This window comes from Histoplasma capsulatum, genomic scaffold, assembly GCF_000149585.1.
Source record: "Histoplasma capsulatum NAm1 scaffold_1 genomic scaffold, whole genome shotgun sequence".
NCBI lineage: Eukaryota > Fungi > Ascomycota > Eurotiomycetes > Onygenales > Ajellomycetaceae > Histoplasma > Histoplasma mississippiense.
In genome coordinates this window covers 6,653,128-6,670,609 of record NW_001813982.1, presented here as the reverse complement: position 1 = coordinate 6,670,609, position 17,482 = coordinate 6,653,128, and the positions used below count along the sequence as shown (strand labels likewise).

Here is a 17,482-nt window from a genome sequence, read left to right as displayed (position 1 = left end):
CAGCTCCTGAACCGCTATAAACCGGAGCCCTCACACTATCTACGGTGTTACGCCCTCACGCTCGTAAGAATCGCAGAAGAAGTCTAAATGGTGCAAATCAATGAAAAAGGACGTTCAGATGTTCCGTCTGTCGAGGGCAGGAAATACAAAATTCCAAAATTCCAAAAAAAAAAAAAAAAAAAAAAAAAAAAAAGCCCCCCGGATGTCATACTTGGATTAGTTATTTATTTTACTTTATCCTTTTCCCAAGCTCAATTTATTCCTTTTCCTTTTTTTTTTTTTACTGATTCAAGCCTATTCTCCAACAAACCTCAAAAAGGGAGTAGCAGTAATATAAAATGGATTCTGAATTTGGGACTGAACTGAAATTTGAATATGTATCCAGAAAATGTTTACCCATGATGAGATCTATATGAATGAACAAGAATTCCAAGAGAAACACAATTTTAAAACCACTGGGCAGAAAATAAGTAATAAGAGGGTGCCGCCCGAGTGGATATTTGGAAATAGAAACAGATATATGAAACGAAACACCAATTCGCCGTGGCTGATTGATATATATGCCCCGAGGGAAGAGAAAAGAAAAGAAACGAGCAACCCTCCCTTCTCCCACATAAAGGCAGAAGATGCATAAGGGAGAGAAAGGAATGTTGGCCGGGTCATGGAGATGCCAGATAGTAGTTTTATATATGATAAGAGGATAAGCTAGTCGAGTCCAAATACGGGCAAATGAAAGATATGCAGTAAGAGTCTTGGGTAGAGAGAGGTAATAATGGGCAGGATGTAGAGGGTATCAACCTTAAAGGGGGAACAAAAAGTAAAAGTAGATACTCTCACGGGTATAAAATAGTAGCAAACTTCATAATAATCAACAGGAGCACCTTGATGCCTATGTGCGCGGCTGCCAGTAGTCATTGGCAGTCAGCAGTATTAGCACAAATATACCTCAAAGATACCGCCTCAAGGCCTCATAAATCGTAAAGATAAACGCAGAGCTAGGCGCTGAGCGTGCACAAGTAATCCCGCAACCACGATATAATCCCGCCAGGCCCTGCTGCTTCCACAGAGCCCTACCGACAGCCCAAAACGTTGGACGGCTGCTGCTGGCTCTGTCCCCGCCGACGGCATGCGTGAAGTTTTCAGTCTGCATGCGTGACTTGATGGTGTCTGCAGGATAGAATATGAAGTTATAACTAATCCCTGCTGCAGCACCGGCGAGGAGGCGTTGGTGGACCAGCGGCTCGTTACCGGCGACATCAATGCCGCTGCCTGCACCAGTGACCGTACCACCAGTGCTTGAAGAAGCTTTGATTGAGGTGGTAGTTGAAACGGTAGGAGAGGCAGCCGAGGACTTCGATGCGTTGTGCTTCTTGAAAAAGGCCAACACGCCTTCATAGCTACCAAACCATGCCGCTGAACCGCCGGTTTCGCGGATGAGGGTGCCCATCTGCCCTCGCCAGAAGCCAAGTAAGCCCTCGTGTCGGAACACGGCTACAATTAGAGAGATGGGCCCGGGCGCCTTTTTATTAGACACGAGCGAGCCCGAGCTCGAGCTGGCCGCACCGCTTTCAGGGGGAACTTGCATCTTGCACTTGATGAGCTCTACAGGTGTGAGGAGGAGGGATGTGAAAGCACCCGATGCTGCGCCGCAGAGGAGTAGCGTGGACTGCGGTAATTCACCTGCAGCTGCAGAATCGCCACCGGAAGATTCCGGCGCACAGAGTGTCGCTTTGAGAAGGTCCTGTGTAACACGGTAGCTGAAGAAGAGACTGCTTGTCTCAAGCGCTGCGCCGACGAGGGGGGCGCTGATGCCCCTATACAACCCATTGATGCCGGCAGCCTGAAAGGACTTGCGAAAGCAGTCTATGGGGCCCTTGTATAGTAGTGGGAGGCCGTCAGGTTGGGATTGTAAACGAACTTTCACGGTGTCGAAAGGATATTCGATGAATTTTCCGGCGATTCCAGCGATCTATGTGGTTTTAAAAATCAGTGGTGGATTAGAAAACATACAAAATATTCTCAGAAATTTATTTTCCATATTTCAATAAACTACTAGACACAGGATATGAAATGCGAGAGAGCAAGGAACAAAAAACAAAACCTACAGATCCATATATGATATCTTTCAAAGCTTCGACGCCATGATTAGTGGTCGTAGGGAAATCAGCCAGCTCCACCGCCATTTGGTTCTCAATTGCACCCGGAATCTGCGGTTTCACAGTGTCCATGGTTGTGTGGGCGCCTGGACAGAACGGCGGGGAAGGGAGGAGAGGGGAGAAAAGAAGAGTGAAGGTAATTAGGGAATAGGTGTTATCGGAATAACATTGTAGAATTCTGGGAGATATACGGGGTTGAGCTAGGAGAGGGTGAAGGAGATAAGGTGCGAGGGATATGGGAAGGGGAATGGTAGTTGAGCGACATCATACGGAAGTGAAGAGCATGATGGGAATGCCAGGGCCACACAGATCAGACACAGACCAAGGCAGGTGGGCCGAGACGGGAAGAACAGGTAAGCCACGCTGCAGAAGTGGATGGGGGTGTGTCCAGAGGAGTGCTATGCGGTGTATCTGTGAGTGCACAGTGGCGCAATTTTGGAGCTGGCGGGGATCAGAGTCACAGTGCTCGGTTTGGCGTGAGTCTGAAGAATGAGGTTTTGGAGAGCAGGGCTCTGTTACCAGATTGGGTTTAGCACAGCGCTCTCGGGTGAAATAAATCGCCGAGATCCGGTTATCTGATGGTACCAAGATAACACTATCCCTGATACAATCTAGCGCTGATCCCTCCGCCCCACATAGACAACCTTGGAAGTAAGTCCTCAAGGGATTTTCATTTTCGTTTCTTGCGGGAATGACACGAGGAGCAGCCGGACGGACAACCACCAGGTCCCCCCCTCAGCGTCGGTGGCCTCTTAAGATTGCAATTGCTATTTCCAATGTACCCGGTTTCATATTACCGTAGTAACTACTCCCCTCCGTCACCATGTCTGCCGCCGTCGAGGCTCCGGTGAAGAGCCCTGAGCCTGCATCCCAGGCACCCAAAGGCATGCGGAAGAATGGTACGAGCCCACCTCCATATTTTGCCCCAGCTTGCTATCACTTATATGTGCGCTTACTTGTCATCTCCCTTCTCACCTCACAGGAAAGAACTGGCATGGGGACAAAACCCCCTTCCGCCCGACCGCAGGCCAAACATCCTACACCAAACGCCTAAAGGAACGCAAAGCTCGTGAAGCTATGAAGGAAATGGAGAAGGAAATGAAGGATGAGAAAGAGGCTGAACGTCAGGTGCGTTTCACAGTGCAATTCAAAACGTCCTCATATACTCTTTTTGGGAGTGAAAAAAGAAAAAAATCCAATCAATAACTGATGGTTTGGTTTCAGAGGCGGATACAAGCCATCAGGGATCGCCGGGCCGCCAAAGAGGAGAAGTTGCGATATGAGAAGATGGCAGAGAAGATGCATAGGAAACGGGTTGAGCGGCTTAAGCGCAGGGAGAAGAGGAATAAGCTACTCAGTTCTTAAGTGCCTGGTGATCTTTATAATACATCTGCTTTTGCTCTTGGTTTTTTTATTTTTATTTTTATTTATTTTTTTAACCCGGAGTTTATTATTTTAAATTTTTCTGCGTACGGACTATGAGGAAATGATGTTCCAGTCCGCGCGGTATAGAAATAAAATAACGCATTGCCACGGGGAGTGTGCGGCCTCGACCTGTATCTTCTTCACATGGGCATTAGCAATGCCGCTTGGCGGGATAGCGTGGTTATATAGGGATGCTGGGTGCTTAGTGTGCCAAGCGCCGGACGAGTGAACGTAGGATGCGATGCGGACTACATGATTCTCTCCATGTCGTGAAGAAAGGGGATACTACTAGTAGGAATGACCCGCAGAAATCAAACAACCCGCACCCAACCGGTTGCTGCATGACTTCTGCTAACAAAGAAAACCAACGGTCAGCATCCGCACCGAGACAAACGACAATGACTTTCCCTCCCTCTGCGGCGGCGGCGGAATCACCCTTAACCCATGGTTCAGCACGCTCCAGCGCCCAAGTTCCCTGTGCCACTGATGACACTATCGATATCAACGATAAGCGCTCCTCAATAACAGGCCCTAGCCGTCGACGGCTGCATCCACCACCACCACCGCCGAGAATCTATACACACTTTGCCCACTACAACACTTTCTTGCTACCAGACGACTCCTCGCTTCCCCACAAGCCGCGCCATCGTCGCCGGCATTCTCCGAGGCATCGTGACCTAAACCACCCGCACTCTCACTCCAACTCTCAGTCCTTCCCCCACCGCCAGCTGCATCCTCATCTTCACCATCGGCAGGAGGGGCAGCAGCAGCAGCAGCAACAGCAACAGCAACAGCAACAGCAACAGCAACAGCAACAGCAACAACAACAACAACTTGACCCTAGTTTGTTAGACGAATACCCTAATCGCAACAAACCTGCCACGTCTTCAGAACTGAAGAAAGAGAAGAGCACATATCGCCATAAACGCCATGGGTCACGGGGTGGCCGCTTTCCAAAAACTGTGCGGAATCATGCGAGTATGAGTTTACGACCTGGGAAGCACGCGAATAGGGATAAGGGCTCTCGCGTGAACGGTGTGGGGGAACCTGGCGTGGTTAACACTACTGTTGCGACACAACATTCTGAGACAAATGGGCTGGAGACGAGCGATAGTGGTAACAGTTCTCTGGAGGAAAAGCTCCCGTTTAGGAGACGGAGGGAGAATGTCACCATGGCGGAAGTGAGGAGGGAGAGGAGACGGAGGATGGAGGAGGAGGAGTCAGTCTACACAACTCCAACCAACATATAAACACATACAACAAACGCATCCACTAACATATCACACCAAACAGATCAAACCGTGCCGCGCTCACAACTCTCTCTGCCCTCTCTACTACCATAACCCGCCGCCTTGACACAACCTACTACACCCTCCTCGAGAAAATCGCCAGCCTCCACTCAACAATCTATTCCTTCCATACCCTCTCCACAGCAGCCTTCTCCCTCCATTCAGACTTCACCCGAGAAACCGACAATCTGTCCCGTGCCACCACAACACAAATCGACGAGTTCCACTCTGCCTTCACTCACCAGATCCAACGCATCGATGCCCTCGAGATGCGCATGCGAGCTGGCGCGGAGAAGGCGGAGGCGCTGAATAGGCGCATGGAAGTTGTGCGCGGCAAGATTGAGGCATGGGATCGACGGGAGGGAGAGTGGCAGAGGCGGGTTACGACGCGGCTAAGGATTTTTTGGACAATAGTTGGGACGGCTGTGGTTGTGCTTGTCGTTGCGTGGGTGGTTCAGCAATTGAGACCCGTTGAGAGCTCCGTGGGTAAAGGGATCGGGATTGGAGATATGGATACAGGGATAAGTCTGTCCGCAGCGAATTCGACGTGTGAGCTGGGTGGGCAGGGTCTTCGGGATGGAAAGTCTGTTTGGGAGAGTACGTCGTTTGAGACAAGTAGTGAGGATACCTGTTCGAGGCAGTCGCTTCAGGAATGAGAGCTATGTGTGTATAGGCTATTCATTCCATTTGGGCGACCTACCTAGTGACATGCGGCATTGATAATGAATTTCGTCCAGGTCTTACTAGTACTTAATATGGCGAACAGTGCATTTAGCGAGTGAAGTTGCATCATTAGATTATTACTAGAGGAGACGATTATGTAGTTTATGTATGAAAAACCGTAAATAAGAGACAAAAATGTCGTCCATTCGTTGTATATCAGTATTGCCCGTCAAAAAATAAAAAGAGGCAGCGTAAAACAGCGTCTCTAATCATGAAAAGTCATTAACTAGATGTATTTTAGACATCCATCCAACCAAAAATCCCGCCTTCCCGTATAAATCAAGAAAAGAAAGCCGACAGAGGCAAAGGAATCAAACAACCACCAATCCCTAAACCATCCTCCCAACGAGCGAACGTACTCACTCACCCGCCCGCCCCAGCCTTCTTTTTCTTATCCTCCACGAGCTCCACATTATCCTCCGGCACCTTATCCCCATGATTACTAACTAGCCATTCTAAAATCTCCTCACTAACATCTCCCTGCACCGTGATCTCTTCCCCAGAACCCCCCTGCGCCGTCGACGCTACGCCAGACACAGCCTTCGTCACCGAGCTTCCCGTCGCAAATTTCTTCCCCAATTCCTTCGCGATCTTTTTGATATCCAGGCCATGCGCCTCGAGCCCGGAGACGATGGTGACGTATTTTCGTTTATTGCGCTCGACGCGGCGGATTTGGATTTTGGCGGCGGCCTTGCGTTCTTTGTCGCGGGATTCCGCAAGGGCTGCTTTTGCTTCCTTTTTCGCGGCGTCTTTGGCCGCGCGTTCGCGGGCGGAGAGCGAGAGGGTGTTTAAGTTTGCGGTTATGGCTTCTGTTTTTTTTTTTTTTTCCAACGGGAGGGGTGGGTGTTGGGGGTCCTTGGTCAGTTTACAGTTTCTTTCTCTTTTGGCTTTTATTTCGGGTCGGTGGGTGTGTTTCATGTTGGAGTCCGAGGGGGTTAACAGGTTCCAGGGGGATGGGGAGAGGGAGAGGGATGGGAGGAGCAGCAGGATTTAGAATTAGGATTGAAGAGGAGGGAAGAGGAAGGAAGAGGAAGGATACCATCAGAGTATAATCGCTCATGTAAATCCGGATGGTTATCTTTCAGCCATTCCTCGCACTTCTTCGCTATCCCGCCAAACTCGCAATACTGCATTGGATCAACACCCTTAGCGTCCAATGCCTCTTTCGAAGTTGTGAAGCTAGCAGTTTATGAATTACGGATTCCGGTAGAATGTAGAGCTGCGACACACCTCAGGTGGAAGGGAGCAAACTAATGAAAATGTCGGACATTAGCCACATGGTTATATAAGTATACAGGACATCTAGCGGAGTTTTTGTTCTCATAGCGGGGAGATGTGAGGGGCGTTGATTTTGGGGGATGGAAGACTAACCTCCGCAGTACACTATATGTCTTGCTTGGGGTTCAGGGGCGGCGGCCGAAGCTTCATGATCCCCTGTATTTGTCATATTGCCTGGGTGGTTGAATAGGAGGAGTTGTAGGAAAAATTGTTTAGATAGATGGCCCCTCACAACTTATGAACAGTTACGGTTTGGAGGTTATCGGATTATAATATTTCCGTATTTCCACCTCCCAGATTGACTTCATGGAAAACGGATCACACCAAAAAGCATTTTTGTTGCCAGACGCCTTAAGCATCCTTGATCTCAACGTCAATGAATAAGCAGAAGTTACCGTTCCCGCAATACGTTTCCACTACTGTCCCTAAAACAATCAACCGTGGCTGATACGTGGATGAGATCTCCACACTTGTTCGTGCCTAATCTCCTCCATCAAGCTTCGTGATGCCAGTGACGCGGGGAACGCTACATCACTGGATTAGGCTCCCAAGCGCTTCGCGTGCGGCACCGTCCTAAGTTTATGACAACTTATCTTCTCGCCTCGCACTGTCAGAGTATTTTAGTGTCCTCTTGCCTGTTGGTTGTTCCAGCCATACACTTGGCTAGGAAGTGCCTAAACGGTCGTATCAATTGGTCAGAGTTGGGTGTTGATACATGTAGGTGCGGAGAGAGCATATTGTTTTTGAATGTGGCGAACAAGGCGTCTTGTTACTAGAGACACCAAATAAATATGGACTCGGACACGTCCGCTCCCAAAAATGTGTATTGTTGGGGTTACATCTGCCTCAATTCTTTGGAAAACTACCAAACAGATGACTCCGGACAAGTGACCTTTGTTGTCTTTCCCGGAGAGAGAAGCAATATAAACGGACGCTGTTCTCTGCCCAAATGTTGCACAAAAACAAAATCCTTTCGAGCATCGACTTCCTATCGCCTATTGCCTACTGCCGCTGTAAACTCTCATACATTCCAATATCCAGCTGGTAGGAACGCAATCGTCCCTACCTCCAAGATCGCCCTATCCAAATTTCAAAGTTCCTTTCACTCCTCGAAACAGCAGCTTTGCCCGCTCATTTGCACACACCATCTATCCCTGAAAGCAACAAAATATGCCTTCAACCACAGTTTCTTTTAAAATCCTCGATGACGAAAGCATATTTGAATTCAAGCAGTAATCAGGGGACATTGGAATACCAATAAGTCATAATAAGAACAGATGAGAATCTGTGGGATAACTAATATTTGTTCGTCGTGGTGGTGGTGGTGGTCGCGTTAGCCCTGGGTTTTTCGTTCAATCAGAATCCTTTTGGCTTGTCCGCACGATTCGCCAGTTGTTTCATCAGGTCGTCGATATTGATATTGGAGATAGGATCTTGACCAGTTGCGTAGAACTTATCAAGATGTGTTTGAACGAAAGCCTTCTGATAATTTCGTAAACCGATGAGGAACAGGTCGTGGTAGATATCTATTGGATCTCCTGCGAGTTCTTTGTGACGAGCGACGAGATAGCGAAAACGACGTTCGTATAACAAATAATTGTTATTTTTTACGTGCAAGGTAGTTAGCTCTTTGATGATATTGAGGCGTTCTTCCGCTAGGGATATTCCGTATACTGCTGCTATTTTTCTCCATAGGGCAGCTGCGTTATCTAGTTCTAAGGTCCCAATTGTCGGTCGAACGAGACCTGTTAGTGATTGCAGCATGCGACGAAAGAGTATCTTCTTGCGTATCAACCAACGCTCCTTTTCTAATGCTGATAGGTATTCAGGGGGCATCTCCTGGTTCTTGGTGAGTATGTCAATGCCACCTATCACCTCTGCGTCCACGAGGATGTCATTCCTCCAAGTTTGGTAGTCGGTTCCATCGAATGTGGTGACAGCTTTGGTATTAATTGAGGCTCGGACGTCCCTCTCATACCTTGAATTGTCCGCAGGGGTATTATAATTTTGATCTTGACGCGCGGATATTAGCCGTTGACAGAATGCCATGAGATCGGCAGCAGTCAGTGTGATTGTGCTGTTGGCAGTGAAGGTAGGCATAAGGATTGAAAGAGGACTTGGGTTGCTATCTTCTTCTGATTCGTCCTTTACGGGCCTCTCGCTAGTATCGCAACTCGACCTGGATGCCTTCATCGCGTCTTCTATACCAACGCGTATTGGGTTTGATCTTCTGAAGCGGATTCTTGACTTGGGTCCTACTCGTATTCTTCTTCTTCGTACACCGGAGGGAATGAGACCTGCGCCTTTGAATGAGAACGTAGGGATCTCTTTTGATCTGATTGAGTAGTAGGAATTAATCTTCTCACTTGATCATTACAACCGGGGTATCATATGAAAAACGAGATAGCGACAAGAGAAATGTAGAGAAATCTCTCATGGGCTTTTGGGCAGATTTTTTTTGCTGGGCACCAGTAGCCACTCCACGCGATGAACCCCTATTTCGTGAACTAACTTAACTAACTGCTTGCAGCTTAGTTTATCAGCCGCTATTTGCTGTTTCGAGTTATGGTCAAGGCGGATGACTTCTCATAGAAAAACAGGATACTCTTATCTCACAACCGTGATCACAGGCAACAACCCTCATATCTACCCACTCTGACTTGAGGGTTTCCTCTGCTGTGGTCGCTGTCCGGCCACAATACCAATATTTAGCGAATCAAACCGAGGGTATGTAGCAGCCGTTTCAACCGTTTCAAACACGCCCATTCGACGCTTTCGTCGATATCATTGTACGCCTTCCTCGAATGCTTCATCGATTGGAGGCCATACATCCCGGTATTCTCTTGGGTGTCCATCATGGTTGAAGAATCATGATCTTCCCCAGGCCACAAGCTTCCCCTACGCCATGAGCTTCCCCATGTTATGTCAGCAGTGCAGACGGTTGTATTGCACGGCAGACATTCTCTACGAGTTGGGGATGAGCATGGGATAGAATCCATAATTAGCAGAAAAGCTTTCTATGAGGTCCCTACACATGTGGTTAAGACGCTGTCTTAGTGCTCGTGCCGCCACCGGAGTGATACTTTCGGTTCTTGTTGGAGTGTGGACAGCTGAATAGATAGTTTGACACAGCTTGGGGTATAGAGATTGTGAGGAAATGGCGAATCTAAATCCAGCTCCCGCTCCTTGACTTATACCATTATCCCCACTTCCCTCCATCCACGGTCTTCGGCTAGCGCCATTACCCAGGCTTGCCACCACTGCACTGGCATATGCCACTGTCCTTACTTGTACCAATGTTCTGAAACTCGCATCTTAGCCTGGCTTGTTCAATTCCTGGGTATCCTTTTCCTCGCTTGTGCCATGCTATGGCAGTGTGACATAAGCCAGGGCACGGTGGTGAGCCTGGGCTCTTGACTGCATAAGCAGCGACGTAAAGAAGACAGCCGGAGGGAAAGAAGTGGAGATGATGGATAGGCCAACCATAGGATAAGCTAAGAAGTGGGAGCCAGATTTAGGTCTGGTCATACCGATGCGGTATATTAAAATCGTTGATGGAATTATTGGGTTTCAGAATCTTGTTGTTTCACCTAGTTCACTGCCCTGTAACTGAATATTGCCTGTCGAGCCTCACTCTCGATCAGAAATGCATGCATAAAATGGCCACATCCTCCTTAAATCCTCACGGTCATTGTCGTCCTCCATATTGGCCATAAGTTCATCAAAGAAGTAAGTGTGAGCCCGCTTGACGTCTTCCCAGCGATCCACACAAACCCAGCCGTCGCTCTCCACCCATGTCTCGATCATATCCTGCGAGAATTACAACATCTTCTCGTAAATTTCCAGCTGTTCTTTGTATACAATACATGTTCCTCAGCAGTTAGGGTGCGGATTGGGCAGGGCGTTTTGAACCCAAGCTTCCCGCAACCCTCGTTTTAACCGCATTAATTCGGTCGTAAATGGCACAAAGCTATCCCCCCACGTCCGGTGACAATAGTTGAACGGCCGGAGAAGGCTTTGGTCAATCTTCCTGGTTGCACCTAGTTGCAGAGCTAACATAGTCCACCCTAGCTCATATGCTTGGTAGCAGAGACTTGTTTCAACGTTTTCTGATGTTCCCCCTGAGGGGATGCTTGCAAAGTCGGGGAAATCGTGAGCGTGCTCAAATGCCGGTTCGACACTGGTGGACTGCCAGTCTATGAAGCCAGTGATGGTTGTGGGGTCATCCCTGGAGACAAAAATGTTCCTCTTGTGTGGGTCCGGGTGGAACAGAGTGGGTGTAAAGTTGGACAGAATTGTTGGGCGTTTTATAAGATTGGAGAAGACAGCATGCCCATTCTTCAGCAGATTAAAGTGTTTGTGTTTGTCCATGAAGACTTGGTATGATGCGCGCTGCTTGAAGATGGGGATGGTCTGGTGGAGGCAGTCTTGCAAAGCCAACGTCGATCAGAGCAGAAGCGTATGAGAAGAGATCACGCCCTAGGAAGCCAGTTAATTTTCAAAATTATACTAGCAAGAGGAATAAAGGTCATCTTACATGGCCTTCTGTTTGGTTCTTCGATATAAATATTTCAGTAATCCCAAAAAGTTCTTTTGCAGTGTGGTCTAACACAAAATGTAGAATCATTCTCAAGCTTCTGCTTTGAATCGACGTCGAGAAATGCCGTGTCCGTGAAATAAGGCTGCCATTGGATATCGGTGCAATACCTGTATAGATTGCATCAATCGTCTTTACTTTCTTGTCTGATAGTAGCTCATTCCATACTTTCTGCAATGCAATTTTACCTGTATGTTCCAGAATAATGTATGCAGAGCCAATTGGGTTCGATGGGTCATCACTCCAGTCCAGAGGAGCTGGAATTGGTATTTTGGTGGGGTGTTGCACAATAAGGACATGTTAATGCTCAGGCTTCAACACCTTATATCTCTTATTCTTACGGTAAGTGATCGTTGCAACTTCTGAGTTAGTCACATATGGCGCTGGCCCAACAACGGACATGGGAAACTCCACAACGACATGTCTCCCATTGTTGGTTTTCATAATGAATGCTTTATTAAACCCTCCCTCTAGCTTCAAATTCTTCTGAGAGAGGAGTACACTCTGACGAAGTCTACATGTTGGGATAAATGTTAAGTAAAATAGTGGTGATGGGCGTGGAGTTCGGCCAGGTTGTGGGGATATCAGACCAGATCTTCTAAGCGAGCAGACAGTAAAAGAGCAATAGTTCAATGGCTACAATAGCAATCCCACTACTCTCGCCATCACTATGCCAAATTCCTTGATGCCATCGAAGTGCCGGCCGATGCTGGGACGCTAGGGCGCATAGCGATGGTTGGCTGAGGTTCACGGGCAAGCTGAGCAGTGGTCGATCCTCCAAACAATCAGGAAGAAGAGGAAAATAGCAATTGATGAACAGCTATTTCAACAAAAGCGGTGAAAGCCCCCAGAGGCGAAGATCAAAGGGTGTATACACAAAACCCGACTTCGCTAAATCTCAAAACTTGATTTGTTTTAATTAACTTCAATTGATAGTTGATAAAGTGGTCACACTCTGTCATAATGCTTGTTGTTTCTGGTATGAGCACGGGCCACCATAGAACTTTAGGGAGGTTTGTTCACAAACGCCACTAACGCTCGTGTCCCGCGCTTATGTAGCCACCAAATTACACTTAAGTCTCTTTGGCACCAAACCTTAACGACAAAATTTTGGCGTTGGTGCTTCACACTAGAAAATATCAGCTTGTAAAAAATCCAACTGCCTGAGGAGACAATGTATATTTTAACGCCCACGTTATCTAAAACGGATACACTCCCACTTCGATATCAAGTGATAGCCCCTGGGAGAGAGGCCGTCGTTACCACACGCACCTCATTGCTGATAGAAATCCCAACATTAAGCTGGCCAAACCCTCCCTGTCACCATTTGGCCGCGAATGCGGACTGGATGACGCGGCTTGGCTCACTTCTTCATCCTTGTCTATTGGGTTATGGAGCATTTGTAAATCGCCCTTGCACGGCCCGCCTTCCCCGTCTTCCATAAGCTGACTACATGACGCCTATAATCCTCCGGCTTAACCGGAAGATAACGTATGAGGCAGTCCCTATGCTACATGCGCGGGAGTTAAGTCACGACAAGTCACAGACTTACTCGATGCCTCTTGGGCGATTCTCTTGGGCAGTCTGCGGATATCACGATGTTCCCTCTCCGAAAGGTTGCTACAGCAGGCTAGACGGGTCGTGTTGGAAATTGCCATTGTTAATTTGGAAAGTAGTTGGGCGTGGACGGCTGATGCATTGTTAGTGTTTGGTGGGTATGCAACCGTTAAAATCATAGCTGTAGACGGTCTTGCAGAAGGGGAACTTCCAACGTTTTTTTTTTTTTTATTTCTTTAGTGCCCGGGATCTAGCCTGAATCTCGAAAAAGTAGTCGCAATTTCGCGATCATACAACGTCAGAAGGGGCTTAAAAGAGTCCTAGTCAAGCTGCATGGCTTGCGAATGCTCGCTTGTCTTAATAGAATCCGGAGATATGCATTTGACGTCATCCTGTGTAATTCGAGGCGGAATTGAAAGTGCTCTGACTTCCCCGCATTTTGGCAAGATACTAATATATGCGGATACTAGCTCTCGGCTTAATTGCGAAAGTATCCTAGATATATCATCCGAAGAATCAACCTAGTCTGCTCATGCAAAACATTTCCTTTTCGCCCATTGGCTCTAAAATCTGTTACGTTTTACTTATGGAATAGGTAGCAAGCAAAATACCATACGACATGAAAGCTTGCGAGTCTGCAAAGGCGCATATATGTATGTGTCAATGCCTCTCATTTACTATCCAGGACACCGGATGTCTGGACGCGAATGCTTTCTTGATATTTTTCCCTGTTCCTGTTTTAAACTAAGATTGGGTGTTTCAACTGTTTCCCAAGCTTTAGTCTCTTGAGTTTGCGGGACCAAAAAGAGTTCACATCCAAAGGCCTTTATTAATGTTCATTTCCGGGTACGAAAATCATTGCCAGTTCAAGACCGCTGTCAATCTGCCACAACCTGTAAAGCAGGTTTCAGCAGGTCAAAATAGCTATATTAGGAAACATGGTTGGGGCAAGTCTAAGATACCCACCCATACATTATGAGATGGGTATGTCAAGTCCTTGTATCACATCTCAATCGGCCAACCTGGCTAATTTTTTCATTATTTCGTTTGTTGTCTCTTTCCTGGGTACTTTCCATCATATGAGACCTGGACATTTGCTTGGCGATTACGTCCACCATAAAATGTGGAGGAGACACCTGGAAATAGGTAAAGGAATAGAAAAGATTTACAAACCCTAGACGTTAAGACTTAACTTTCTTTAGCCAGACCATGTTTATTCGCACCCCGCTTGATTTCTTGTGTGGTACATGCGAAGACCAGTCCACAGTGGGGAAGTTAACATCTAATCCCAAAGTTCTCAACGAGTCCAGATCCACAATATTAACGCGATTAGCGACTACTAGTAGCACAAAGAATCCTGTTCTTTATCTTGGCTTTCTTTAAAATCCGAACGCGGGAAGGGCGGGCGCGAGCTTGTTGGACGTCAGCAGCAAACATTGGAAATCCGGGGTAAATTGGAAATTTGGGACATGGGGTTAAAAAAAAAAAAGAAGAAGAAGAAATAAATGGATGACAGCGACAAATTCCATGGGTTTAAACCCGCACCAATGGCGAAAGCCAGAATGGAGCCGGGGAAGAGGCCTCCTCGAAACCTTTCAAGGACGCAAGAGGGGTGAAAAGTTTTTTTCCCCTCAACTCAAGACTTAAGCTCCAGTCCTTGTGAACCTGAGAATGTAAGGATGAGAACCTTGGAATAATACTCCGTAGAGCGAAGCGAGAAACGATTTTCAGCCACTTATTCAATCATGAAACGCCTTGCAGCACTGGCCGCCTATCAAATCCATGCTCACAGATACAGGTACATGGGCATGGCCTATGGTCTGGCCCTGACTGCAAAAGCGGATTTGGTCGCCCAGGTCAGGGCCTGGAACATTGTGAGAGCAAGTCGTTCCAAGGAAGAAGCCGCTTGGGCTACTCCGTAGTGAGGACTGATGTGGGGTTGGAGAGAGAGGAAGTGACCGACAGCATTCCTTGACGATCCAACCGTGATCAGATATTTCCGCGAGAGAAGAATCAATTTGAAAAATTAATGCTATACACCACTGAAAACTGGAAAAGAAAAAAAGAAAAGAAAAGGGGGGGAATTAAGTAAGAATGTATGTAAGAAGGGAAAATAATTGAAAAAATTAATTGAAAATACTTGAATCTGCCCACACTCAGAATCGAACTGAGGATCTTATCATTACTAGTGATACGCTTTACCACTAAGCCACGCGGGCGTATTTTGCTTCAACAGCGATTAAGTTAAAAACACAAATGATGTCTCGTCTGGTCTCGGCAATCGGCCCAACCAACGGTTAATAGTTTTCCGATGCCAAATGTCCCCACGGCGCAGGCCCAGACGCGGCCAGACGGATGCCCGAAGCCTGATTGGGCCGATGCTGCAAACTCCTCGAGGGGGATATACTTTGCTTGACAAATGAGTGCGCAGCAGCAATTCCTTTTTTCGGTTTCAACTCAGAAGGCACAAATAAAAATACTTTTTGTTTTGGATTTGAAACTGCCCGATCCATGAAGATTACCATGGCCCTCTATGATAAGATGCCACCTTCACTTCGGGACCCAGAGAATTTCCCGCCTTTGGCTCTCTGTTCTAGACTTCACTCCGTTCTGCCCTTAGCGTTGAAAGTTGAAGGCCAGTGGTGGGGTCCGGGAGGCGATTTTGAAAGACTGTCCTAGGCCCGCCCTGTCTGAAGTCTCCAATAATTCTAAAACTCCATGGGGACGAAAACCGGTTCTTCGAGCATTTGCTTTTAGTATGGTTACCATGTTGATAATTTATCGCGATCCCGGCATTTCGGTGAGGGGAACAGGTATGTGCTCTGAATATTCCTACAGAACATGGAGCTGGCTCAGATCGTAGGGTTAATAAACAACCTAAAAACGATAAAATAAAATATATTGCAACAAACCCTTGCCTGGAAGGTTGAACACTGGGTTTAACACTACCATAGATCCGCCCGAGGGGGGGATTGTGTGCTTACTGTGCTTGGTTGTTGGTAGACTCGTGGGACAATTGATTCGTCCTTAGAGCACTATTTTCTATTTCGCCTTAAGGGATCCACACTGCTAAAGGGAGGGATGTCGGAAACTCTTTGCTGATAAGTCCTTCGAATGACGGACAGAGTAGGAACACATACAAGGGGTGGAGATAGTAAAAGCCAGGCTTGTCACACTGCAGGAGAAAATTGGAAGCTTGGAGTCCGCAGGTCTTGGAAACCAGGTTTTGGATATTGAAAGTATCAAGGATCAAAGTATAGTATCAAGTATCATGTATTATGCGTACCACCTGCGCATGTATATCTGAGTGCCGAGATCAGGATGATTATGGCTCATTGGTGATTTGATATCAAGCTGTCGTGATCTTAGAGAGTACTTAGGTAGCTATTTTGCTCGCTAGCTGCTGCAAAATCTGGGGGGTAAATTGAGTTCCATGGCATAGCGGTATGGCTTGCTTTTGTTAAATATGTGAATTGACTAAAACTAATTCAATAGACAAATGGACAGCAATAGTAGTAATGACGATGAGAGCAGGAAAGTGGATGGACCCGAAGGTAATTGATCTCTGTATTATAAGACATACTTGTTTAGGTGCTAGGGGCTAAGGACAAAATGTTCCACAAAAAACATGAGACAAACAGGCATAATACAAAGATACAAGGGCGAAAGAAGCGATCATGATAAGTACATGTATGTACAGTACAGCGCAGTGAGTCTCGACACAGGGAGCAGCAATTGTACTAGGCCAGAATGATAATCGAAGGAGAACCCTTGGCATATAGTTAGTTATAAGAATCTCTTTAGAGAGGGAGAGCTGCACAAACGAGAAACAATCGGAGGCTGCAGGCTCTCTCGGTGGCGTTGAGATAACAATAAGAAGCGGGACAAAAATTTGAAAAATCTAGACTGCCTCCATCGCACACTGGTTTCATCGGACTCTTAAATAATAATAGTAATAGTAGCTCGTTAATAATAATGATATTTACTGGCAGTTCCCCAGTATTCTTCCTCCCTTTGGATCATTCTCACTGCCAATCAGTCCCCACAGCGCTTTGATGCAGAGACTATTTCTAGCTTCTTTCCTTGACCTCTTGAACTCTTGCTGTGATGGAAGTTACTATTCGGTGACTCAAAGGGCGCATCCACTCGCTGGTTCCTCCGTCCACCAAATTCTAAACTCAGTCAGTCGATTACATCACTTCACTTCTTCTGACGCGGCTGGTCTGCACCATATTTGACACGGAAAACGAGACGATTCGCCCCCTACATTGTGTGTGTGATGGCAGCGATATTTTCCTTGTATAACATATCTGCGATCGAGCGCTAGTCCTCTCTCCTCAAGCACCAAGCACATCGTTGTTCCTTGCCCAGTTTTCTGCCAATTTCTCCCCAGTCTGTCGCTTCCTGTCTACTTCTCAAATACTCCGTACTTGACTGCCCATTATCGCGGAACCTCG

The 17,482-nt window shown here is 47.1% G+C and overlaps 5 protein-coding genes and 1 non-coding gene across 6 annotated transcripts; 2 read left to right on the top strand and 4 right to left on the bottom strand.

Annotated features, from left to right (window-relative positions):
- Positions 1–946: 946 nt before the first annotated feature.
- HCAG_01892 (amino acid transporter arg-13) lies at positions 947–2,228 on the bottom strand (the record flags this gene model as incomplete). The annotated part of the gene is made up of 2 exons (XM_001544795.1): positions 947–1,969; positions 2,106–2,228. The coding sequence occupies 2 exons, from the start codon at positions 2,226–2,228 to the stop codon at positions 947–949; spliced, it is 1,146 nt and encodes a 381-aa protein (XP_001544845.1).
- Positions 2,229–2,979: 751 nt separating this feature from the next.
- HCAG_01891 (nucleolar protein CgrA) lies at positions 2,980–3,521 on the top strand (the record flags this gene model as incomplete). The annotated part of the gene is made up of 3 exons (XM_001544794.1): positions 2,980–3,055; positions 3,139–3,284; positions 3,381–3,521. The coding sequence occupies 3 exons, from the start codon at positions 2,980–2,982 to the stop codon at positions 3,519–3,521; spliced, it is 363 nt and encodes a 120-aa protein (XP_001544844.1).
- Positions 3,522–3,979: 458 nt separating this feature from the next.
- HCAG_01890 (predicted protein) lies at positions 3,980–5,590 on the top strand (the record flags this gene model as incomplete). Its single annotated transcript, XM_001544793.1, has 3 exons — positions 3,980–4,800; positions 4,875–5,467; positions 5,544–5,590. The coding sequence occupies 3 exons, from the start codon at positions 3,980–3,982 to the stop codon at positions 5,588–5,590; spliced, it is 1,461 nt and encodes a 486-aa protein (XP_001544843.1).
- Positions 5,591–5,815: 225 nt separating this feature from the next.
- On the bottom strand, positions 5,816–6,511 carry HCAG_01889 (predicted protein; the record flags this gene model as incomplete). Its single annotated transcript, XM_001544792.1, has 2 exons — positions 5,816–5,819; positions 5,961–6,511. The coding sequence occupies 2 exons, from the start codon at positions 6,509–6,511 to the stop codon at positions 5,816–5,818; spliced, it is 555 nt and encodes a 184-aa protein (XP_001544842.1).
- A 1,716-nt stretch (positions 6,512–8,227) lies between these two features.
- On the bottom strand, positions 8,228–11,912 carry HCAG_01888 (predicted protein; the record flags this gene model as incomplete). Its single annotated transcript, XM_001544791.1, has 9 exons — positions 8,228–8,586; positions 8,671–9,206; positions 9,526–9,547; positions 9,594–9,769; positions 10,117–10,237; positions 10,558–10,681; positions 10,784–11,284; positions 11,313–11,350; positions 11,810–11,912. 9 exons carry the CDS (start codon positions 11,910–11,912, stop codon positions 8,228–8,230), a joined length of 1,980 nt encoding a protein of 659 aa, XP_001544841.1.
- A 3,260-nt stretch (positions 11,913–15,172) lies between these two features.
- On the bottom strand, positions 15,173–15,244 carry HCAG_09385. Its single transcript has one exon. It is a non-coding gene; the product is annotated as a tRNA-Thr (tRNA).
- Between the last annotated feature and the right edge of the window lie 2,238 nt (positions 15,245–17,482).